Genomic DNA, 25,819 nt, shown 5'->3' on the forward strand with positions numbered 1-25,819 from the left:
AGACTCCGTCTCAAAAAAAAAAAAAAAAAAAAAAAAAAAAAAAAAGGCCGGGCATGATGGCTCACGCCTGTAATCCCAGTACTTTGGGAGGCCAAGGCGGGCGGATCATGAGGTCACGAGATCGAGACCATCCTGGCTAACACGGTGAAACCCCGTCTCTACCAAAAATACAAAAAAAAAATTAGCCAGGCATGGTGGCGGGTGCCTGTAGTCCCAGCTACTCAGGAGGCTGAGGCAGGAGAATGGCGTGAACCCGGGAGGTGGAGCTTGCAGTGAGCCAAGATGGTGCTACCTCACTCCAGCCTGGGTGATAGAGCAAGACTCTGTCTCCAAAAAGAAGTTTCTAGAAGACACTTGTAACTAATAATCTTTCAAAAGCAAGTTGATGGGGGAGGAGGGAACCAGTGCCCTGACACAGTGACAGATGTAACAAATAGAATTCAGGAGATCCAGGGGTTCACAAACAGAATTCAGGAGATCCGTGAGCTTGGATGGGGGAAAATACACATTTTCTTTTCACTGATCTCTAACTGGAATTTGGCATTTCCTTTGAGTATGGTTGCAGGCCCATTCATTATCCAGGGCTGCCATAGCAAAGTCCCACAAACTAGGTGGCCTCCACAACAGACATGGGTTGTCTCATGGTTTTGGAGGCTGGAAGCCCACAGTCAAGGTGGCAGCAGGGCAGGCTCCTCCTGAGGCTGTGAGGGAGGATCTGTTTCCTGTAACCTCTCCCCCAGCTTCTGGTGGTTATGGGCCATCCTGGGTGATCCGGGGCTGACAGGTGCTTCATCCACCTCTACCTTCATCTTCCTATGGTGATCTCCCTGTATGTGTGTCTGTGTCTTGGTTTTATGTTTTATGAGGACACCAGTCACACTAGACTGGGAACCCACCTACTCCAGCAGGACTTCATCCTAACTAATTACATCCGCAACTACCATATTTCCAAATAAGCTCATTTGGAGGTATTGGGGGTTAGGACTTCAACATATGAATTTGCAGTGGGGGGCAGGGACATAATTCTATGCATAATAGTAGCTAAGAAACCACATAACTCATAGCAGGACCTGTGACACTTCCAGCAATACTTTCATATGACCTCCCAGCCATTGCAGATATTTCATGACGCTGTTTGGACGTGTCCTTACGTTGAAATCGCAGTCATTTGTAGACTCTGTGCTGGACCTTGTCAGCCAATGAGTCCATGAAGCATAGACTTTTGAGTTGCGCTGGGATAACGGTGGCCACAGGTCACCGAAATCCAGCTCTTCACGTGTCTTCCAAGGAACCACGTCACCAAACAAGTTAGTGCAGAGAAAACCACCCATAATCTGTGCCTCCAGCATTACCTGGAGACACGGGTTCCCAGGAACCTGCAGGTGCCTCCAGGTGATCGTAGGCATTACCAGTTGTATGACTCCGTTCTCACGTCGCCATAAAGAAATGTCTGAGACTGAGTAATTTATAAAGAAAAAAAGTTTAGTTGGCTCATGGTTCTGCAGGCTGTACAGGAAACATGGTGGCTCTGCTTCTGGGGAGGCCCCAGAAAGCTTCCAACCATGGCAGAAAGTGAACAGGGAGCCAGCATGCCACATGGCTGGGGCAGGAGGAAGAGAGTGAGTGGGGAGGTGCCACACACTTTTAAACAACCAGGTCTCATGAGAACTCACTCCTTATTTGTGAGAACAGCACCAAAGGCGTGGTCCTAAAACCATTCATGAGAAACCCACCCCAGTGATCCAGGCACCTCCCACCAGGCCCCTCCCCCAACACCGGGGATGACAATTCAACTTGAGATTTGGGTGGGGACACAGAGCCAAACCATATCACCAGTAGAATTGCTTTCCTTTCCAATTTTACTTTATGTATCTACAACCATTCTGAGAAAGTGTCCTTGAGCCAACAGATCACCAGAGGGACCCATGGCGCCCAGAGCAGATTAAGACGCCTGTAATCGCAGCACTTTGGGAAGCCGAGATGGGCAGATCACTTGAGGTCAGGAGTTCCAGTCCAGCCTGACCAACATGGAGAAACCCCATCTCTACTAAAAATAGAAAAAAAATTAGCCTGGTGTGGTGGCACGCACCTATAGTCCCAGCTACTCGGGAAGCTGAGGCAGGAGAATTGCTTGAACCCAGAAGGCAGAGGCTGCAGTGAGCTGAGATCGCACCACTGCACTCCAGCCTGGGCAACAGAGCAAGACTCTATCTCAAAAAAAACAAACAAACAAACAAACAAACAAAAAACAACAAAAAAAAGACACCTGTACCAGAAAACCACAGAAGGGCCTGGCTATAAAACTTCCTCCTCCCTGAACGCCTGCCTCCTTGACTAGAGATGATGGATCCCAGCAGACGGGTGACTGTCACAGGGCCACAGAAGGAGGCATGCTGGATCTCGATGGCATCACTGCCCGTGTCCCAGCTGTGAGGTTGCAACACGGTTTTGTAGGATGTTACCACTGGGGGACATTGGGTAAAGGATGCACAGACTTGCCCTCCGTTGTTTCTTACAACCACTTGGGACTCTTCACCTATCTCAAAATGATTTGTTTAGCTTAAAGTAATCATTTAAAAAGCCACGGTGTCCATCCTTCCCCAGCCTGCTGGGCCAAGCACACCAATGTGTCTTTGAGCACTCTGGGGCAGGAGACCAGCCTGTGGGATGGGGCGGCACCAGCCAGACACGGGTGCCTGGGCTCAGCCTCTTAACGCTGTGAACACGTCTCGGCATTTTCCAGGCAGTGATAAGGCATTGGTTCTCAGGCTTGCTGAGGGAGCCCTTGACCTTCTCCTCAGGTTCTCATATGCTGCTCCACCTGCCGTCACGAAGGGAACAGGATGCCTGTTGGTTACTGAGGCAGCCCAGGGAGCCTGGCAGGCTGTGCGGTTAAGAAGCAGTTGGCGTGTCGGCGAGGGCTTCACACTGGGCCCACGCCTCGGAGGGGCTTGCCTGAACATGGAGAAGCTTCTGAAGTCAGCTGAGTCTGAGCTCAGCAGGGTTGGACCAGAGTGTGGAAACTGACCCACGGGGGACCAAGACGTGACAACAGACCTAACAAGAAGACGCCGGCTTTTTCGGCGAGGGCTGAAGATCCTGCACTTACTTCTGCTTGGCTGCTCGACATTCGAAAACAGGTCACCAACGATCTCCCCTTTCGGGTCATGAAGGGAACCCAAGCGGGCCGCGAGACCCGTGGTCTTTCGTGGGAAGTTGAGAAAGACGCCCCCTCCCTCCTATAACTAAGGCCTGCAGCAGCTCAGGCAAATGAAACGCTTTATGGATTGTCAATATTTAAACACCTTGCCGGTACCTGAGGGCTTTGGATCTCAGCTGTCATCCATTACAGGCCTCATTACACAAAACATTAAATGCTGTGTCATCTCATTTTCCCACCAAAGCTCCCTAGTAAGACGTTCTCCAGGCGGGGTGTGGTTTGCTCCGGGTGCAATGAATGGACTCCGTTTTGTATTGGGAGGGGCCACACAAGGGCCCTCACTGCTGGGTATCTGGGAGATGGGCACTCAGTGCCAGGCAGCCCCTCTGGCCCAGGTGGTCGTCTCGGCCTGATGTCTATCCAGCTGAGTCTCTACCTTGCCCCTGGGAGACAAGACACTCATCAGCTTTGTTGCTTTGGAGAGGGCGGCCACCGGGCCTGGGCAGCCCGGGCAGATGGCAGTGGAGCGTCCTGCCCTCCCATCCCCATCCTTCCTTCCACCCCTACACATTCTACTGCATAGCGCCTGTTGCTGTGGCCATGTGGAGACACAACTGAACAGCAGCTAATGAAATTAGCACCAGGCTAAAGCACAGATCCCCTCTTATTCCTGGAGAGGGCGCTCCGCAAGTGTGAGCCCAAGGACACCGCCATCAGCTTCCGCCAGCACAGCCTGGCCAACACGTTCCTTTCTCTGGCTGTGCATAAGTTTCCTCCAAATCGGTGTTGCAAAACTCCCTGGAAGGCACTGGAAACTATGCACTGGGCATATGCAGATGATTTATTTACACAGATTATTCTAAGGCATTTTACTGTTTAGATCATGAAGTCTAATTTACATATTTACACAATAGACTGGAATGACACTAAAGGAACTATAAATATATTTTCCTCTCCAAAGCAGCCATGAAATACATATTTAGAAATTACCCAATGCAGGCAGACATTGTATTGCTGTTTTTTTTTTTTTTCTCGAATAATGTGTGTAGCCCAGAGATGAGGGCTGGCGGCTAGAGGACAGGTCCCGTGCCTGATGGGGACACCCCCCAGCTGGAGGCCTGTACCACTGTCCACTGGTAATCCCCTGAGGGCTTCCCAGTTGCCTCCCCATTGATTTTGTTCAATCTCAGTCATTGGCAACGGGGAGTTTTCAAGTGAGTAAGGAAGAAAATCAGTATTTCTCTGAAGATTTGACATCCACAGATGTTCCAAGTCAGCAGGTTCAGCAAGAGGGGCTGCCGCCGTGGCTCTGACGATGCCACGGTCCCCTCACGCACTGCTTGCCTTTCTCATAAGCGCATTTCTGACAGCTTGTCAGACCATTTTCCCACTCTTTCCTGGGGTCAACCCGCAACACAGGCTGTCTTTCTTCCTCATCTTAACATGCAGTGCATTTTGCCTCCTGCCTTGAATGAGGATCCGATGGAAGGTAACTGTCTTTTTTTAAAATCAGATGTATTTAGACTCGTGTTTAAGCCCCACCTACTTCAGTACAGTTTCTAACCCGGATTGACCATTTATACAAAGAGAAATGGCAGTATTTAAGAAATAAACAACCGACAGGCTTGCATTTGCTCTGAGCTGCAGGCTGACAGTCAAGTGGCTGGTTGTGTGAGTGCGTGGAACCAGAAATCTCGGGCAGTGAATGACAGTTTCATTCAGCATGGAGACCCTGTTTAATTGTCCATGAAATCAAACTTTTGTATTGGCATGACGTTGGCCCTAATACCTGCAGCACACAGCTCCGTTCTGGGTGTCGGAGGGATAAATTGAGTGCAGACCCTTGGACATGCTGCGCTGGGCTCCGGATCAGTTCAGAAAAGAGGTGATCATGTTGCCGGGTGTATTAGGACATTATCTGGGAACAGATGTGCCTCCTACCGCTTGGGCAGGGGGAGATGCTGGCAGCAGAAACTAACAGCTGACTCATTCTGTCGGCCGGGGTCAAGCATGGATGGATAGCAGAACCTATTTATACGGAAAAGATTTCTTTTTTCAAGGACTTCGATATTAGCCCCTTACTTCCCTTGTTTAAGTGAACAAATCACACCATAAAAAATGAAGATGCATAGTTTATATTCTTTAAAGAAAAGCCACCTCAATGGGGAGCTGAATGGGCTCTTGCTGTTTCCCACTCAGCCTTCCTTCTGAGGTGGACAGGATTGGAGGTTGTGGTGACAGTGTGGCTTCTTTCGGAGTATTTTGCAAAGTCCCTTTCTCAGTGGTTTCCCACTTTCTTAGTGGTATTTATCCAATGGTGCTTCAGTAACAAGAGTCCAGGAAGGTGTTCTTTCGGGCAGCCGGGAAGGAAAGACCAAGCACAACAGACAGGTGTGATTTGCAGTCACTCCACCGCGAGGGCACCTCCTCCTTCCACAGACATCAAGTGGCAGGTCCAGCCCAGAGGTGGACGTTGCCCCACAGGAAGTTCAAAGCCTGGGCCTCAGCAGGGGGCTCGATGCATGTATCAGTCATTTTGGGGGATCAGTGATCTGGGGGTGTGGCTTTTCAGGGGTCACGACAGTTCTCTTCCAGCTGGGCACTGCTTTTCTTTTTTCTTTTTTTTTGAAACAGTCTCACTCGGTTACCCAGGCTGGACTGCAGTGGTGCAATCTCAGCTCACTGCAACCTCCAGCTCCCGGGATCAAGCGATTCTCCTGCCTCAGCCTCCTGAGTAGCTGGCATTGCAGGCGCATGCCACTGTGCCCAGCTAATTTTTGTATTTTTAGTAGAGACAGGGTTTCACCATGTTGGTCAGGCTGGTCTTGAACTCCTGACCTCATGATCTGTCTACCTTAGTCTCCCAAAGTACTGGGATTATAGGCGTGAGCCACTGTGCCTGGCCCTTGCTTTTCCTGCAGTGGCAGCACAGCTCATTCAGTGGGGAAGAGAAACCAGGCTGGCTCTTCTGGACATCCTAGAGGGCTGAGCCTAGCCTGGGTGATTGACAAGCGGCTGACTGTGTGCAACAGAATTGCCTTTAAAAGGGATGAGGCCCTGCTGTCCTCTTGAGTGTTGATTGAGATGGAAATCCAGGCACTGGGGACTGTCCAGAGCATGGAAAAATCGGTTGCACAAATCTCATTTTTGCTAATAGTTCTGTAATGTTATTTTCCCCCTAATTTGTAGAGATACTTTTCTCCATCATTGATTTATTGAGATATTTAACAACGTAATACAAATGAGAAAAATAATCCACAGTTGAGAAACAGAGTGGACGCCTTACCAGCTGCCAGATTTTTTTCTTACCCACTCGTGATCATGGTGTAAATATTAGTACAAGATAAGTAGCCTGGTGAATTATAGCTGTAGTGGAATATATGCTAATTTGGGAAAGGCAGAATTAAGCAGAATAAAAATGGGGGCATTTTCTTCTGTTAATTCAGAAGGAAATTCTCAGTATGACATTCCCTTCCCCCAACATTTTTGAGTGTAAATGGATTGCTAAATCGTTCTGCGTTAAGATTCTGTATCAATATTTTAAAATGTTATTATGAAAAATGCACACAATTCGTGGAGCTATGACAGAGCGCTTAAAATAAAATGTGGCCTTTAGGTGATGGTACAGGAAGGGAGAATCATTTCTTTTTTCCTCAGGAGCAGGAAAGCATTACAGAAACATTAATGCAAAAGACATTCAGAGAATCCACTCCAGAGGTGTTCAGACCTTCTCAGAACGGTCTGAAGAAATCCTTCACTGTCTTAGTGCTTTAATTTCAATGGCTTTAAGCAACACCCAGTTTATGAGTCTGTATTTGATCTTTAGTGTCTATTACAACATACATTTGCCTATCTTTCTAGAGGAAAAATACAATTCATTCAATATTTAAAGCCCTTAAAATACTGACTTGCTCATAGTAAGCAGTAAATAAAATAGCGGTGGTTGTTATTTATTGAAAGCCTGCTGTACTAGACCCTGAGAAAGGCCTTGGGATACAAAGAAGAATGGGGGGGTTGGGGGTGGGAAGGATGGGAGGATGGATGGAAGGAAAAATGGATGGATGATGGAAGGAAGGAAGGGTGGGTGGGCAGATGGATGGGTAGGTGGCTGAGTGGGTGGCTAGTGGGTGAGTGGATGGATAGATGGAAGGAAGGAAGGAAGGAAAGAAGGAAGGAAGGAAGGGTGGGTGGATGGATGGGTAGGTAGATGAGTGGGTGGGTGGATGGATGGATGAATGGATAGATGGATGGATAGGTGGATTGGTGAGTGGGTGGATGAATGGATGGGTGGGTGGATAAATGAATGGATGAAAGGAAGGAAGGATGGATGGATGGATGGATGGCTAGAGGGAAGGGAAGGGAGGGCAGGGGAGGGGAGGGAAGGGGAGTGGAGGGCAGGGGAAAGGAAGAAGGGAGGGAGGGAAGGAAGGAAGGAAGGTAGGTTATGTGGATGAATGGAAGGAAGGAAGGAAAAATGGATGGATGGATGGATGGATGGATGGATGGATAGATGGATGGTGGATGGAGAGAAGGAAGGAAGAATGGATGGATAATGGGTGGATGGATGGTTACATGGGAGGATGGATCATGGAAAGATGGATGGAAGGATGGATGGATAGATGATAGCTGGAGGGAAAGCAGGAAGAATGGAATAGATGAATGGTTACGTGGATGGATGGATGGCTGGATGGAAGGAAAGAAGAATGGAAGGGATGAATGGTTACATGGATGGATGGGTGGAGAGAAGGAAGGAAGAATGGATGGATAATGGGTGGATGGATGGTTACATGGGAGGATGGATCATGGAAAGATGGATGGAAGGATGGATGGATAGATGATAGCTGGAGGGAAGGCAAGAAGAATGGAATGGATGAATGGTTACATGGATGGATGGGTGGCTGGATGATGCTAAGCCTGATGGTGTGAACAGGCAGGTAAATGTGCAGATGGGCTTTAGAAGCCCATTGGTGGAAGCAGCCGTCCCTTCCTGGAACGTGGGGTGGGGTCGAGGTTGGCCTCAAAAAGATGAGGAAAGGACTCTTGATTTTCCACCATCCCCTGTCCACTGGCTGTGGGTAGCTCATTAGAACAGCAGTCAACAGCAGTCTCATCTGATTCCCTGATGGATGGCACAGGGCCTAACCAAAGAGTGGACAGCATTTGTGGATGAATAAGGGAGTGAGGCAGGGGAGGAGGGGGCAGCAGTGCCCCAGGCCAAGAGGAGGCCTGTGCAGAGTAAATGCAGAAGCCTTCCCTGACCATTCTTAAGCCAAACTCACGTACGACAATATAAACCACATACAACCAGCATAAACTACATACAGCCAGCAATCTGTGTGTGAACCTCAGCATCCTAGGAGGAAGAAGGTAGGCTTAGGCTCTGGCTTGCCATTCTGACACTATTAATGGTGATGAGCGTCTTGGTGAGAAATGGCTGTAAATGAGAATATTTAGAAATAATGGCCAGGCATAGTGGCTCACGCCTATAATTCCAGCACTTTGGGAGGCCAAGGCGGGCAGATGGCTAGAGTCTGGGAGTTCGAGCCCAGCCTGGGCAACATACAGAGGCCCTGTCACTACAAAAAAAAAAAAAAAAAATTAACAACTTAGCCAGGCGTGGTGGCATGCACCTGTAGTCCCAGCTATTCAGGAGGCTGAGGCAGGAGGATCGCTTGAGTCCAGTAGTTCGAGGCTGCAGTAAGCTGTGATTGCACTACTGCACTCCAGCCTGTGTGGCCCTGTCTCAAAAAAAAAAAAAAAAGGAAAGGAGGAAGGGAGGAAGAAGAAAGAAAGAGTGAGAGAGAAAGCAAGCAGAGAGGGAGGGAGGGAGGGAAGATCAGTGTTACACTACTTTTCTGCCAGTGCAGAGATTTGTACCTTTCAAATCTCATTCACATCTACTCCTCGTTAACCTGTGACTGTAAGGACTTAGTCGGTGCAAATTCTAAATCCTCTGCAAATACAGACTGATACAATAGCAATTTTCTGCCTGTTTACTGTTGGGCTAATCCATCTGAGCGTACCTGGTGATTGCAGGTGGGTGATAAGGTTGGTTTCCGGAGCAGTCTCAGTGCCCATAAGGCAGTCAGCACGGGTACACACATATCCAAATGGGTTTTCCCTCACCAGATTTCCTGCTTTGTAAAAGGTCTCATACCTGAGCCTAGAAAAACAAATACAGTTCATGAAGGATTGCTACTTCAAATGAACATTTTGACCTCTGAGCCTACTTTTTTACCAAACAACCTCCTTAGAATTAAATTTATATTTTATTTCACAAACACACGTGCAGCACTTACTATGTGTGAGGCACTGTCCTGAGCACTTTATAAATATTAACTTATTTAATCCTTGAAGCAAATCTATGACGAAGATGCCTTTGTTATCACCATTCTACAGGCAAGGGTCAGAGAGGTTCTGTTCTTTGTCTAAAGTCACACAGCTAATTGAATTGCTGGGGCCAGGCTTGGCAAAGAGGCTATCTAGCTCCAGGCTCCATCAGCCCTTTCTGCCCTGATGTTATAGTGTCATAAGTTTTTTATTTCTTTTTTTCCTTTTTTCTTTTTATGTTGTAATGTGAAGTCATAACAATTGCAAAGTTCTTTTTTTGTTTGTTTTTTGAGATAGGGTCTCACTGTGTTGCCCAGGCTGGAGTGCAATGGCACAATCTCAGCTCACTGCAACCTCAACCTCCCAGGCTCAGGCCATCCTCCTGCTTCAGCCTCTTGAGTAGCTGGGACCACAGGTGCCTGCCATCATGCCTGGCTAATTTTTAAAATTGTGCGTATATATGATGTCTCCCTGTGTTGCCCAGGCTGGTCTCGAGCTCTGGGCTCAAGCAGTCCTGTAACCTCAGCCTCTCAAAGTACTGGGATTACAGGCATGAGCCACCATGCCCAGCTCGCCATGGTTTTTTATGACAGATCTCACTGATCACATTTCTTTTGCTCTGTGGCTGGAGAGATGCCTCAGAACCCAACTCATGTGCCTCTAACTTCCTCTCTATGTCTGATTTTAATTTTAAGTTTATTAATGGCTTTAATTTCAAGTGTATTCATGTTTTCCTATATGTGAGGTTTCCATACATATATGTATTTTACTGTGGTGAGATACACATAACCTAACATTTCCCACTGTGACCATTTCAAGTTCAGTAGCATTGAGCACACCGACACTGTTCTGCAACCAGCACACCATTCGTCTCCAGAGCACTCTTTGACTTGCAAAACTGAGACTCCATCCCCATTCAGCACTCATTCCGCATCCAGTGCCTCTGATGCCTCATCCAGGTCGCCACAAGCCGACCCACCAGGCAGGTGCATGGGGCTCACACCTGGGAGTTCGCACTCCTAACTCTGCCCTCGCCTCCCCATCCCTCTTGCAGATGAAGGCTTATGGGACATGTTTGTGAAGGACATCCCACGGAGTGCCACATCCTACACCCTCAGCCTGGATAAGCTCCGGCAAGGCGTGACTTACGAGTTCCGGGTGGTGGCTGTGAACGAGGTGGGCTACGGGGAGCCCAGCAGCCCCTCCACAGCCGTGTCAGGTAGGCCCTCCCAGGGAGGTCTGTCTTCTTCTGAAGGACTAGAGGGAGAAATGGAGTCGAGGGGGACGAAGGGGACACGAACTTGCTGCTTTAGGTGTCTCCAGCTCGGTTGAGGTTCTGCTCAGAGAATATGCGGGCGGGGAGAGCAGTGTCAGTCTCCAACACCTCCCCAGTGCCACCCATCCTCCTGGGCAGCTCCCTGCTGCCCTCTGGCAGGACCCCAGGCCCCGGAGCCTCCCCCAGCACCACCAGCAAGGCCCCTTATGGGTTCTGTGTCCACGCTGTGCTCCAGCAATTCCTAATGTGTTTCCTCGTAGTTTTTAAAATCAGAGACACATGCAAGTGTCAGAGGCGTGAGCGTGAGTCACGCGGTGTCCCCTCTGCGGCAAAGGCATTCCCAAGGAAAGCAGAGCCCCGAGCCCCTCTATTAGCTGGTGCGTCCTTGCTGGGGAGCACGTGTGATTTTGGAGGGACAAGAACCACCCCGGCAGCCATGGGGGAACCCACGAGTGCCTGACAAGAGGTCATGTCTTCCCGGGGCCTCCCAGAGAGCCAGCGGAGGGGCTGGGAACAGTAGCTGCTCTGGGCACAAGGCGAGCAGTATCGCCGTCCCTGAGGATGGCGTGCAGGTGGAGGTACTGCCGCTCCCGGGCTGGGCGTTTCTTTGCGTGCTCGTCGCTGTGAGGTACTGCAGGCTCCAGAGGCCACCCTGGGTCCAGGACCAGGTCTGCTCTCGGGGGAGTGGCAGAGAAGGCCAGGGCAGGGCTTCCTCCCCCAGGGCAGCCGTGTTAGATGACAGACGTGTCTGCAGTCAGCAGTCATGGCAGGGGTTATGACCCACAGGGCGGGGGCCATGACCTTGCCTGGGAATCAGGAAGGTGCCCGAAGCCTGCCACAGGGGAAGGGACACCTGCAGGAGGCAGAAGGTGGTGGAGAAAAAGTCCTGGTCATTGAAGAGCCGTGGGTGGGGGAGCTGGAGAGGGAGGGGCAGCAAAGCTGGTCCGTGGTCATGCCCCCCCAACCCCCCATGTGCCTAGGGACTGAACACTGGCTGTACCTGCGGGTTGCTTGAGAAGGTTAAACACACACCCTCGCTGTCCCCTCACCCCAGACAGTGACTTCCGTGGCTCCAGGCATGACTTTCTTTACCACACGGTGATTCCGTTGTGCAGACTGACTGCGAGCCAGAGCACTGGGGGTTCAGAGAGGGCTGGGCTGTGTTTGAGGAGAGGGGCTCTCAGCAGCACGAAGGGCAGGGAGGCCTCGGGGTCGGGGCAGCAGAGCCTCAGCCAGAAGCCCCGGCAGGGCCAGCTCCATTGGTCCTCCTCCTGGGATCAGGAAGAAGCTGTTCCTCTCCTCTGTGTTAGAGCTGCTTGAGCTACTGACCGCACTTGTTGAAACTGAACTTAGTCTTCGTCCTTTGTGTGCTATGAGTTTGGAGGAAGGACCCTGTGCTCGCCTGTGGGTGAGCGTGGGCCCTAAGCCTGGTACGCTGGCCTGGGAACATGCTTGAATTCCGGGGTCACTCTGTGAGAGGGGCTGTGAGAAAGGGACCCAGAGAACCCCCTGATTTTTTTTTTTAGATGGAGTCTCGCTCTGTCTCCCAGGATGGAGTGCAATGGCACGATCTTGGCTCACTGCAACCTCCGCCTCCCGGGTTCAAGTGATTCTCCTGCCTCAGCTCCCAAGCAGCTGGGATTACAAGCATGTGCCACCACGCCCGGCTAATTTTTGTGTTTTTAGTAGAGACAGGGTTTCACCCTTTTGGACAGGCTTGTCTCGAGCTCCTGATCTCAAGTGATCCGCCTGCCTTGGCTTCCCAAAGTGCTGGGATTACAGGAGTGAGTCACGGTGCCTGGCTGATCACTTAATTTTTTAATGAGTAAGATTTAGAAAAAGCACAGATTTCTCATTTCCCTAATTTTCATTATGAATATTTTAAATGTACCCCAAAGTAGAGAGAATGAGGAACCCCCAGCACCCCTCATCCCAATTCAGAGATCCAAGATTTGCTGCATGAGCTTTACCTGTGGAAATGGACACAGAGCAGTTCTACATGCCGGTTCCTCATGCGGAGCATGCACCCTGACCCCACTTCCCGGGGCCTGTGGCTCAGGCGTCTCTGACACTCCATTGCACGTGGAGCTGGCCTTGCTGTGAGCTGGACAGCACTGAGCTCATCGCATCCTTCAGGGAAGCCAGCAACCATCACCGGCTGGCATCAGGACCAGGCCAGGCCGGGCAGCTGGGACGTCCTGCCCCATGTGAGAGTCCTCCAGAACAGCCCGGCCTTTCTTTCCTGCCAGGTGCTAGGGCCAGGCCCACTCTGGGCCACTTGGCCGGTGGTGTCAGTGTGTCATCTGTCAGACTTGCTGTTGGAGTACTGAATGCACAGCCCGCAAACCCACTTCTGTCTTTTGGATTTAAAACACCATCACCTCCTAAGGAGCCCTGTGAACCTGCATTAACCAAAGCCGATTCCCTGCTTTTCTTCCTGGTGTGCACACATCCCCTATTCGTGAGATATAGGATAGAAGCTTCGGCTGGCTGTGTTTGGAAGGGTTCTGGCTGCTGGGGGCCAACACTTGGGCTTTGCCTGTAAGAGGCTTTGTGTTCTGAGGGGCTTCCAGTGCCACAGAACCCACTCCCCTTCCCGGCCCATAGAAGGCCCTGAATGGGACGCCGGGACCACCCAGCACCCATCAAGATACAATTGCCCGCTTTTCTGTTCTTAGCGAGCAGAATGAGACAGAAGGAAGAAGAGCATCCTTCAAAGCTGCCTTTAAATGCATTTTTTTCCATTCATTTCTCAGAAACACATCTAAAGAGAGGTCCAGTCATTCAGCTCAGTTTTGCTAGAGGCAGAAAATAAATAAAACACAGCCCCAGGCTTTAGGGGTTTGTGGTCTGCGAAGGGGCCAACAGGTAGAGAAATACACACAGTGCGTGTTTCCAGTGGGGGCTTCTGCACACATGCAGTCGGCAGGGGCAGGTCCTGGGGTGCTTTGTGGGCTCAGGGTTCACCCCTCGGCTGATGGGAACCACTGAGAATTTTAACAGGGGGGCAACTGATTTCTCTCTGAGGAAGATCTCTCTCAGGTGATGTAAAGGATGAATCTGAGCAAGACAGGAGGAGGTATAACAGGTGGAATGTGAGTGTCGTGTGCAGGCAGGAGGTGGTGATGGAGAAGGCAGGGGACCTGGAGCCGTCTTCTGGGATGTCCCAGCACCAGGAGAGAGAAGGACGTCTGGGCGCTTTGTTCTATCCTCACTTTAACCCAGACAACGTTTTCGTTTGCTGGCTTGCTTGTTTTGTGGAGGCAGGGTCTTGTTCTGTCACCCAGGCTGGAGTGCAGTGGTGTGATCGTGGCTCACTACAGCCTCTACCTCCTGGGCTCAAGCGATCCTCCCATCTCAGCCTCCTGAGTAGCTGGGACCACAGGTGTGCCACCACACCTAGCTAATATTTTTAATGTTTTGTAGAGAAAGGGGTCTTGCTATGTTGCCCAGGCTGGTCTTGAACTCTTGGGCTTAAGCAATCCTCCCACCTCAGCCTTCCACAGTGCTGGGACTTCAGGCACATGCCTCTGTGCCTGGCTGGTTTTTGTTTGTTTGTTTGTTTGTTTTGTCTTTTGTTTGTTTGTGTTTTTAGAGATGGGATCTCGCTACATAGCACCGGATCAGGCAGTGTTTTTAAACGGATGAAAATAGGAGAGAGCAAGTAGGAAGGGCAGTTTTAGTGGGCAAGGTCAGGGCAAGGGCAAAGATACTGAAGTCTCCAGGGCAGGGGCGGCTTGGAGGACAGAGGAGCCCTGAGCCTGATTCCACAGAAAAGGTGGCAAATGGCGGCTGCTGAATTCCCAAAGCCTGCTGAGGACCATGGGAGCCTCCTGAGCTTGTCCCATGGGAAAAGTCCACCGGCCCGGCTGGACAATGGTTTCCTCTCACCTGTAACCAGGAGTTATCCACCCCAGCCTTCCCCGCCGCCCATGTGGCCCACGGGAGGTGACTGCAGCTGGAGTGTCTGCCCCACATCACTGTGTGTCCGTATCTTTTCCGCAGCTCAAGTGGAAGCCCCGTTCTACGAGGAGTGGTGGTTTCTCCTGGTGATGGCTCTGTCCAGCCTGATCGTCATCCTGCTGGTGGTGTTCGCCCTCGTCCTGCACGGGCAGAATAAGAAGTACAAGAACTGCAGCACAGGTGCAGGTCCGGCCCCTTCCTCGCATGTCCCATGATGCTACTCAGCCAAAACACAACGTTCGTTCTCTCGTGGATCTGCCGGGCCAGTGTCCGCTTTTCCATTTCATTTGCCTGTAGGTGCTGAGAGAGACGCAATAGGTTTTCTTTCTGGGGGCAGCCAGGCACAGCCCAGGGAGCGCTCTACGCCTCGGGACCCAGATGCTGACCCTGCCTGCCCTCAGATTAGCTATATGTCTTTGATAAGGGTGTATGAGTCATCCAGCCTCAGAGATCCCCACTCTGTACCTTTGTTCAAATGCAATTGCTTTTTTTTTCTTTTGAGACAGTCTCACTCTGTCACCCAAGTTGGAGTGCAGTGGCACAATCTCGGCTCACAGCAACCTTCGTCTCCAGGATTCAAGTGATTCTCCTGCCTCAGCCTCCTGAGGAGCTGGGATTATAGGCACCCGCCACCATGCCTGGCTAATTTTTGTATTTGTAGTAGAGACAGGGTTTCACCATGTTGGCCAGGCTGGTCTCGAACTCCTGACCTCAGGTGATCCGCCCGCCTCAGCCTCCCAAAGTGTTGGGACTACAGACGTGAGCCACCACGCCTGGTCTAATCACATTTTTTAATACTATTAGAAAGCCAGGTGTGTCTGGGCATGGTGGCTTATGCCTGTAATCCTAGCACTTTGGGAGGCTGAGGCTGAGGATCACCTGGGCCTGGGAGATCCAGGTTGCAGTAAGCCATGATCACACCACTGTACTCAGCCTGGGCAACAAAGCAAGATCCTGTCTCTCTCTTTTTTTTTTTAATTTGAGACAGAGTTTCGCTCTTGTTGCCCAGGCTGGAATGCAGTGGCCCAATCTTGGCTCACCACAACCTCCTCCTTCCAGGTTCAAGCAATTCTCCTGCCTCAGCCTCCCCAATAGCTGAGATTACAGGCATGCACCTCCACGCCTGGCTAATTCTGTATTTTTAGTAGAGACGGGGTTTCTCCATGGTGGTCAGGCTGGCCTCGAACTCCTGACCTCAGGTGATCCAACCACCTTAGCCTCCTGAAGTACTGGAATTACAGGTGTGAGCTGCCATGCCCTGCTGAGATCCTGTCTCTTATTTAAAAAAAGTATAAAGTGTTAAACAGGTGGCATATTGTACTATGCAATATTATAAACACAGTGACTGGGGCACACCTCAGATGTTGATGTTTTGCTGTGGCTCACAGACTATCACGGAAGCATCTCCATGGCATAGTTCTTCTCACCCACTGCAGCTTGAACCTCGCCTGTGGCCCACCTCTGAGCCCTCTGAGGCCCAGAGCAGAGCTGTGTCTCCAGCAGAGCAGGCATTCAGTTAATAAGCATTTATTGCTGAATGAATCACTATCATTAGAGAAAGGAACAAATGAACGTAGGGTAAAGCCAACCACAGAGAGCACAGACCTTGTGACTCCATTTACATGAAGGCCAGGAATACCCACAGTGAATGGAAGTTTCCAGGTTTGCCTGTTGGTGGAGAGGTATAAACAGGGAAGATGCTTGAGAGCGCCTCACAGGTGCTAAACATGCTCTGTCTCTCCACGTGGACGGTGGTTATATGCACAATCATAAAGCATCATTCTGCCACTTAAGATTAGCATAGCTTGTGCATTTGATTATCCTCAATTTTAAAAACCTCATCATTATCAATGAGGCCACTTCTCTGGATAACCAGAATGTAACTGAGTGCTAGACTGCAGCCTGTGTCTTGTTTCTTAAATAGAGACGGGGTTTCGCCATGTTGGCCAGGCTGGTCTCGAACCCCAGGACTCAAGTGATCCTCCCACCTCAGCCTCCCAAAGTGCTGAGATTACAGGAGTGAGCCACGCACGGCACCTGGCCTATGGCCTGTTTTGATCCCACGGAGCATCTACCAGAGCTGTAGCTGAGCCCAAGCACGTGGTCACTTCTCTGATATCGCCACTACCACTGGGCCAGACCTCCTCCTGAGCCCAGCTCATTCGTTGGAGGTTTTCCCATCAACTGGGTCTTCTCTTTTTGGAAAGGCAGATCCCTGATGAGCTATTCTTTAAAAAAAAGGAGCTGGCTACATTAGCCCTGTTGGCCAAGGAGCTAGGCAGAGTAGGTTCCTGACCCCGGCCACAAGTCCCACCATCCTTGTGCCAAAGGGGTTAAAAAAACCAGGCACCTAAAATGCCTCCCTATTTGCTTCTATAATGTTAAGCAATTCATCCCTCCAAGAAAGGATTTATTTTTTTCTGTATAAATTCACTTCTAACAAGTGTTCGTAAATCAGATTTTATTCCTGTGGGATTTACAATGTATGAATGGCGTGTCATTTTCCCGAGTTAATGCTATTACAGAATCCTGTGTCTGGCGCATAGAAAATCTCCCTGCTTTTCACTCTCCTCCTCCATCTGGAAAACAGACTTGAAAACGCAGATCTGACCTGCAGCTTCCCATGCTCAGCTGCACCCTGCAGTATTAACTTAACATCATAATTGAAGCCTGGAAAAAATAATACTTATCTACCAGAATGTCTCCCGTCCTGCTCACTAGACATTGCAAAACTTAAACCTCCGCGGTGACAGCCTCACTCGACACCCCTTCCTGCGTGCGCTCCTTATCCTCCCATCCTCATCTGAATTCCTTTCTGATCTCGGTTTCCACCTGCTCACCTCTCGTCATCCCAAATCCCCTCTCCCAGGCAAGCCCATCTTTCATTTCCTGCTCTGTGTTCTTCCGTTACACACAGATAGAGCGTTAAGGTTTAAGGCACGTCAAAGGGGGGCCAGGTCCCAGCAGAGAGGAGACTCTTGGGGTTTAGAAATGCCAACACACTTAGCAAATACCTGCCAAGCCCCTGGTATATGTGTAGGTGCTGTCCTGGGGGCTGGCGGGGCACCGGGGAGCATGGTGGACTTAAGGCTGTACCTCAAAGTAAATATGTGTGAGAAACAGAGGTCACTTTATGTGGTCAGGGAGGTCCTCTTTGGTCTCAGGGCATTTGAGCTGTGATCTGCAGGAAGGGTTAAGAAGCCCGGAAAATACTGGAAGAAGGAGCTTCCAGCAAGAGGGAGAGCCCCGAGAGAGAAACCCGTGTTAGGGAGGGGCTGAGGGCTGGAAGATGACGTGGGGTTTGGCAGGGTGGACAGACCAGGCCAAGCCTGGGGACGGCTCGGAGGCCTTGGACTTTCCTGCAGGATGAGATGGCAAAATCTAGTGGAATTTTTTTTTATGTTGTTTGGTTTTCAAAACTTTATTCGTTTGCTCTGTTAATATATTTTAGAATATGTTTTGCTATATATTTGTAAATTTACTGTTTTTTAAAGTGTACGGTTCAGTGGTGAATGCACAGATATGTGCAGTCGTGACCACAGTCAATTCTAGAACGTTTGTATCACCTCAAATGGAAGCCCTGTACCCTTTCTTTAGCCGTCACACTCCCATACATTTATTTCTACTTCCTGTTTTGCTAAATGATTATGAATTTTTATTTTGGAATTTATTAAATATTTAATTTCCCTGACTTTTAAAAGGCTTATGCATTCTTGGCCAGGTACAGTGGCTCACACCTGCAGTCCCAGCGCTTTCAGAGGCCGAGGCAGAAGGATTGCTTGAGGCCAGGAGTTCGAAACCAGCCTGGGCAATGTAGTGAGACCCCATCTCTACCAAAACAAACAAACAAAAAAGTCAAAAAAAGTTTATGCATTCTGAGTCTATTTTCATAAAACAGTGGCAAGAATACTGGTATTTTGGGATCAGGCAGAACAAACACTGAAATGTTAATATTGTCACTTGGCTCCAACATTGTGATCAATACCTAGCTTTTCTCCCCAGCTCGGCCCTCAGAGGTGCTGAAGCAGGTGTCCCCGACTCTGGGCTCTGCATGCGGCAGGACTCAGGAGCTGCCTCACTGGCCAGCTCTGGCTCAGTGCGGCTGCGGTGACCACACCAATAACACGTCTGTTGTCACTCTCCTGCTGGGCTTTAGGAAAGGGAATCTCCACCATGGAGGAGTCTGTGACCCGGGACAATGGAGGATTTGCTGCCCTGGAGCTCAGCAGCCGCCACCTCAATGTCAAGAGCACCTTCTCCAAGAAGAACGGGACCAGGTAGGCAGCCAGCGTTGTGCCGCGCCCACCCGGAGATCTGAGCTGCCAGGGTTGGGGTGACAGCCCACGCCCACGGGCACCTCCCGCATCCCACCTTGTGGTTCCATGAAGCAAAACCTAACCCACTGCCAAGCGCGATCCCAAACCACCAGGGGCAGCCCTGAGTCTAGGAGGGACGGAGTCAGCAGAGCGGCTGGAAGTATTTTCCGGGCATCTCTGGAGATTTAGAAAGAGGGCCTCAGGTGTGTGGGAAGGACCTGGAACACCCAGGGGCTGCCAGGCGGGCCTTCCGTATCAACCGCGGGCACCTTGGATCCCAGCGTTCCTAGTTCACAGAGGTGTCATCTGGGCTGCCACAGGCCCGACTGGGTGTCCTCGAAAGCTAGCCTGGTGCTTGTTGCTGATTTCATTGTTCTTTGTATTCCAAAGTTTTCCTGTGCCGATACACATCGCCATTCCATACACGGATGTGAGTGCAGGCAAGAAGGATTTTCACCACCAAAGCCTCCTTAGCTTATAAACCTTTTCCTAAATCCAGCAGGAAGCAAGGTTTCCCAAACAAGAGAGGAGATGACCTGGGTTTGCCTTTTTGATGTGCAGAGCGCCATCCTCTGATTTGAGAACCCTTGACCAAGGAGAAGAGCCAGGATTGGGGAGGGGTCTTGAGTGTCTGGAAGGAAAAACCTAAACACCTGAGGATGCTTCCTGGAAAACATACACCTCGGGGCCTTCCCGGGGTGCCCCAGCCTTGGGTTGGAAGAGGCTCTTCTCCCTCAACCAGACTCACCTTGGATTACACTCAGTTGCAAGGGCGTGGAAATCACACGTCATCCAGACCCAGACAGACCCCAGGGTTTCCTCTTCCCTTTATTGTTTACAAAGCTGCAGGGGCCAGCAGTGCCTGGAGATTCCCTGGGCGACCCCCGCCCTCCACTGAGTTTGGAAATCTCAGATCACTCGGATGGTGCCAAGGCACGGGCAGGCCTTTTCCCAGCCACTGACGCTCTGCCAGCCCCACAGGTGCCAGTCCAAAGCACCGCAGGCCACTACCCCACGAGGCCTTCCCTAGGGCTGAAGGTGGATGCTGGTGGTGACATCTGGTCACACCTTTCATTTCTTTTGTCTACTGGGAGGCAAGTTTTTCCTGCCATGTAATAGAAACATGAAAAAGCAACCATGTGTAGTTTCAAGGCCAGGAGGAACTTGTCACAGAGAATTTTAAAATATTATGTGCCCTGCTCCCTTGCTATAAATCTGTCTTGTTCTGAGTTCTGAGAAGAGACACACACAGCCTTGAAGCACATTGCCCAGGAATAGACAGTCGTTCAGTTTGTGAAGTCCATCTGCTTCCTAGGAAAGAGAAACATCATTTGATGATGAGGTTGGAGGTGCTCAGCCCACAAAGACCCAAGGACAAAATAAAATTAAGATGCAAAAGAAAATGGACCCTTCCCTTAGGTTTTTAAATAAGCCATCACCTTTTCAGTCCTAGCAATAGGACCCTGTATTTGTCTGTCCTCATGCTGCTAATAAAGACATACCCAAGACTGGGTAATTTATAAAGGAAAGAGATTTAATGGACTCACAGTTCCACATGGCTGGGAAGACCTCCCAATCATGGTGGAAGGCAAGGAGGAGCAAAGTCAAGTCTTACATGGTGGCAGGCAAAAAGAGAGCTTATGTAGAGGAACTCCCCTTTATAAAACCAACAGATTTTGTGAGATTTATTCACTCTCACAAGAACAGCATGGGAAAAACCTGCCCCCCATGATTCAAGTACCTCCCACCAGGTCCCTCCCATGACACATGGGAATGATGGGAGCCACAACTCAAGATGAGATTTGGGTGGGGACACAGCCAAACCATATCAGACCCCAAATGTGATTGAAGGAAAGGATTCTCTGCTGAGAGGGGAAGTGTCTGGGCAGGGACACCTGAGATTGGTCCCGTAGCATCATCCCCCAAATATCTTAGAAATACAGGCACAGTTGATTTATGTCTCCCCAATGCACATCTGTGCTTCCAATTTCTTTGTGGGGAAGACATCATTTTAGCTCCTTAGATAAAAAGATTTACCCAAATGTTTAGATAAGAAATGGCATCTTTCCCAAAGTAAATTACCTTTGAGATAGAGAAAGAAAGGCCCTTGGGCCTTCACTGGGCCTTTCCAGGAGAAACTGAGGCACACCCTGGGGGAGACAACACCCATGGCACAAAACCAGAGGTCTCTATCCCCTCCAGCCTTCCCAGCAGAGTCTCCACCCAAGGCCCAGTTTCCTGGCCTGTAGCCTCTCCTTGCTTGGTCACCCAGCGTTACTTCTCCCATTGAGGGATGAGAAGGCACTCCCTATGCAGCCATCATTCAGCTCTGCACTCACTCCTCGCAGCATGCTGGAGGTCCTGGATGTGGTCCCCTTGAGTGCACAGCTGCCCGTCTAACTGCACACAGGCTGCTTTCACTATCAAGTCCTTGCACACCCTTTGGAGGACTAAGAAGCACTCAATCCTGCCTGATTTGAAAACTCAACAATGTTGTACTCAGAGTTTTTCCCCAAGTTCTAAGTTCTCTGTCTGAAAAATAGAAGCTGGGCTTTTACTCAGCTCAGATAGTCTCCAGGAAGTGGGGAGCTGAAGAGGGTATTCATTTTCTGTTGCTGCATGACAAAAGACCACAAGTTTAGCAGCTTAAACCAACACCTATTTAGCACCACACGGTCTCTCTTGGGCAGGTGTCTGGGCACAGCTCAGCTAGTTCCTCTGCTCATGGCCTTGCATGGGTATAATCCAGGCGTAGATGGGCTGTGTTCTCATCTGGAGGCTCAACTGGGCAAGAATCCTCTTCCAAGCTCATTCAGCCTGCTGGCAGCATGCATTTCCTTGTGGCCGCATGACCGAGGGCCTCAGCCTCTTCTTGGCCCTCCTCTGGAGGCTGCCCTCATGTCCTTAAGGCCACTCATGGTCTCCTGCCATGGGGTCCTCTCCAGAGGCTGCCCTCATGTCCTTGAGGCCACTCATGGTCCCCTGCCATGGGGTCCTCTCCAGAGGCTGTTCACAACATGCTGTTTGCTTCTGCGAGGCCAGCAAGAGCATCTCTGTCTCCGGTCCGCCAAGATGGGGTCTCCTATAATATCATGTGATCATGGGCGTGATGGGAGTAGCTGTCCTTCGCCCATTCCATTTAACGTAACCCAGACTTCAGTCTGCCATGTTCCACTGATTAGAGGCATGTCACAGGCCCTTCCCACACTCACAGGATGGGATGATGGGGGTTGGGGGGGCAGTGATGGAACCATCTGAGAATTCCACCAGCCAGAGAGGATGAATGCTGTCCCACCAGACAGGGAGACCAGGCCTGGTGCAAACTTCCCCAATTCCCTCTCATCTGTAGGAGACAATTCCCACTCCTTAGCATGGCAGATCAGACCGTTCCTCATGACTCCATCCTCACCTCTCTCCACACTCTCCTGCCTGCATCTGGCAAGCACCCAAGCTCCCTGGCCTCCTATCTGTCCTGACCTCAGGGTGCTCTTTGTATGTGAGTGTGTCACTGCTCCTCCTGGCACAGACCAACTCTTCCCTCATGCCTGCAGGCCTAGCACAGTCTCTATAAGTGACAGGCACAGGTACACAGAGGCTGTTGACTCACCAGATAGCCAGTGCTCAGAATTTTTTGCATCAGTTGCCAGAGTGATGTTAAAGGCTGTGGGCTTCCTCTTAGTCCAACGCAGTAAAGGCCAGATGCCAGGTTAGGAGGCCTCTGGGGGAGGGCGTCTTTTGCCCAGAGGGTAATTGCGGCATGGGTCCTCATCCCAGGTCCCCACCCCGGCCGAGCCCCGGCGGTCTGCACTACTCAGACGAGGACATCTGCAACAAGTACAACGGCGCCGTGCTGACCGAGAGCGTGAGCCTCAAGGAGAAGTCGGCGGACGCGTCAGAATCCGAGGTCAGTGTGGGCGCCTACTTCCGGGCAGTGATTGTCAGCCCCTACTTCTGCAGTGAGACTTCTGCCTCCTCAGGCTGTCTTGTCCTATTTGAGTCTCACAACGTCCCCACAGGCAGAGCCACGGACAAAAGCCTTCATTTTGCAGATGGAAAAACATGAGAGAGCCCAAGTTCCACCCCACGGCCTGCTCTGGGTCCCGCAGAGCTCACAACAGCCTCAAGCAGTGTAGACACTCCAAGGCTGATTCATGGAGGAGCAGGTTCTGATTCTCAAGTCCGGGAGGCGGCAGTGAGAGATACGCAAGGCTGGCGCCCTCTGTGAGGGGTTCCTTGCAGAGCAAAGTGTGGGTGTTGCCTGGGTGCCAGCAGGCTGAGTGTCGGACGGTCGCTTACACCTGCTCCAGCTCATGTAGTCCCGGGGGAAACTGGGCCTAGACCACCTCTTACGGATGGAGCCAGTGGGACTCAGGGAAGATCAGTAACTTGCCCCGTGTGGACTCCTGCCCCGGAAGCCCATTCTCTCTCCATTTCACTTTCAGAGATAAACATAGGTTGCCATAAAACTTGGTGGTCTCTAGACCGCAGTTAGAGTGGCAGCGGGTGTGATCCTGCAGGGCAGATAGAAAATGCGACCCCTTCACCAGATAGGAGCTTCCTGCTCACCCCGGACATTCACTTCCCCTGACACCCTGCCAGCCTCCCACCCTGCCCAGGGAGCTCCTGTTCTAGCTCCCTCGCTTGTGCTGAAGAAGAGGGATTTGCTCATGGCAGTTCCGGGTCACGTATCGGGCTCAGGGTGAGCCCAGACTTGGGATGTGTTCCTCTCCTCACCGAGCGGCTGGACCAGGGAGATGGCTTCCCCGAGGGAGTGTCAGCCTCCATGCTCTCCCTCCCCGACCCCAGGGCCTACCCGCCTCAGGCCTCCCCTGCGCCTGCGTGTGCAGCAGTTCAGATGTGGAGTGTATTTCTTGTGTGACGTCCTGTGCGGTGTCACCCAAAGAGACTTTAAGCAGCAAGGCAGCCATGAGGGGGCTCCAAGCAGGGGGCTCAACACACCTTCCGTACAGGGGCACCATCTCCATTTCTCATACTTACCGGCAAAAACAGCTAAAGCAGCAATTAGAGAGGTTGTCCCATCAGTCCTGAACTTTTTTCTCTCGGATATGCCAGGCCTGGAGAGGGGTGAAAACCACCAACCATTTGCTGTACACGTAGGCCTGCCCCGCCTCCTGGCACTCAGGCTCTAAATCAATATTTAATCTAAAGTAAGTCTCACCTTCATTTTAACCTGAATTCAGGCCTTATTGAGCCCCGGGGCTCTATCAAATGGCTTGTTTTCAGTTGTGGGTTGTAGAGGAACTCCCGGCGGGAAGGGCCAGCAGGTGGGTGTGGCAAGGCCAGCTCTGCTTTGCTTCGCGTGTTCTGTTTGCAGAGGACGCTGGGTTTGCTGTCGGCACCATAGCTCTGGGCTTGGCAGAAACAGCAGGCAGCAAAGCAGATGTTCGGAAAGGGACATTTGTCTAAAACTGAGGGGCTGTCAAGTGAAATCCTGCAAAACTGACTTGCCTTTTGTGATAAGGAAAAAGCTTATCAGAAGCTCGCTACATGTAGGAAAGCAGCACATTGCGCAGAGCAGGGCAGCCTTCGAGCAGGACAGTCTGTGTCAGTAAAGAGGTGCATCTCACGGCGCCAGCCTCGGGCCTGTCCCTGCTGCCGCTGTCAGCTGCTGCTCTTTGGAGAATCCAGACACCGTGGGGTGTCATAGCTATGGGTGGTTCCTATGCACAGAGCACTCGCTGCTGTTTCCAGCGCTCACTGTGGGCCTGGCCCAGGGTGAACGTGCACTCCTTTGCCGCCCACCCCAGCCCCAGGAGGTGGGGCTGTCTCCTTATTGGTCAGAGGCTGAGGTTGTCCAGCAGGCGGCTGTTGAAGCTGACATCCAGCCAGACCCCCATGTCTCCAGAGCTCAGTGTACCCCTCCCCTCCCCATCGGTCTCCTCCAGCCCCACACAAGAGGTGCATACCTAAATACAACACACACACCTAAATACACATGCACACATATGTACACATACACACGTGCACACATACATATACCTACACACCTGAATACATGCTGACATGCATAAACACATGCATACCTAAATACAGCACACACCTAAATACACATGCACACATATGTACACATACATGCACACACATATACCTATACACCTGAGTATTTGCACACATGCATACATACATGCATACCTAAATACAACACACACACCTAAATACACATATGCAAACATATGTACACATACATGCGTACACACACACCTACACACCTGGATATATGCACACACATGCATACACACATGCATACCTAAATACAACACACACCTAAATATACATGCATACATATGTATACATATGCACATGCACACACATATACCTATACACCTGAATATATGCACACATGCATACCTAAATACACCTAAATACGTGCACACATATGTACACATACATGTGCACACATACATATACCTACACACCTGAATACATGCTCACACATGCATACCTAAATATAACACACACCTAAATACACATGCACACGTATGTACACATACATATGCACACCCATATACCTATACACCTGAATATATGCACACAAGCATACACGCATACATACCTAAATACAACACACCTAAATACACACATACATACATATGTACACATCCACACATGCACACAGACACCTGCACACCTGAATATATGCACACACATGCATACACACACATATACCTAAATACAACACACACCTAAATACACACATGCACACATATGTACACATACAGACATGCACACACATACATATACCAACATACCTGA

At 50.5% G+C, this 25,819-nt stretch overlaps 1 protein-coding gene across 1 annotated transcript in view; it reads left to right on the top strand.

Annotated features, from left to right (window-relative positions):
* The window catches only part of SDK1 (sidekick cell adhesion molecule 1), a 136,810-nt gene that overhangs the window by 92,599 nt on the left and 18,392 nt on the right, over positions 1-25,819 (top strand). Inside the window, exons 15-18 of the mRNA XM_025380758.1 lie at positions 10,545-10,709; positions 14,772-14,909; positions 18,886-19,006; positions 22,820-22,949. Of these exons, the coding sequence (XP_025236543.1) occupies positions 10,545-10,709; positions 14,772-14,909; positions 18,886-19,006; positions 22,820-22,949 (554 nt within the window). The remainder of the gene's footprint in view (positions 1-10,544; positions 10,710-14,771; positions 14,910-18,885; positions 19,007-22,819; positions 22,950-25,819) is intronic.

The sequence above is a fragment of the Theropithecus gelada genome, chromosome 3 (assembly GCF_003255815.1).
Source record: "Theropithecus gelada isolate Dixy chromosome 3, Tgel_1.0, whole genome shotgun sequence".
Classification (NCBI taxonomy): domain Eukaryota; kingdom Metazoa; phylum Chordata; class Mammalia; order Primates; family Cercopithecidae; genus Theropithecus; species Theropithecus gelada.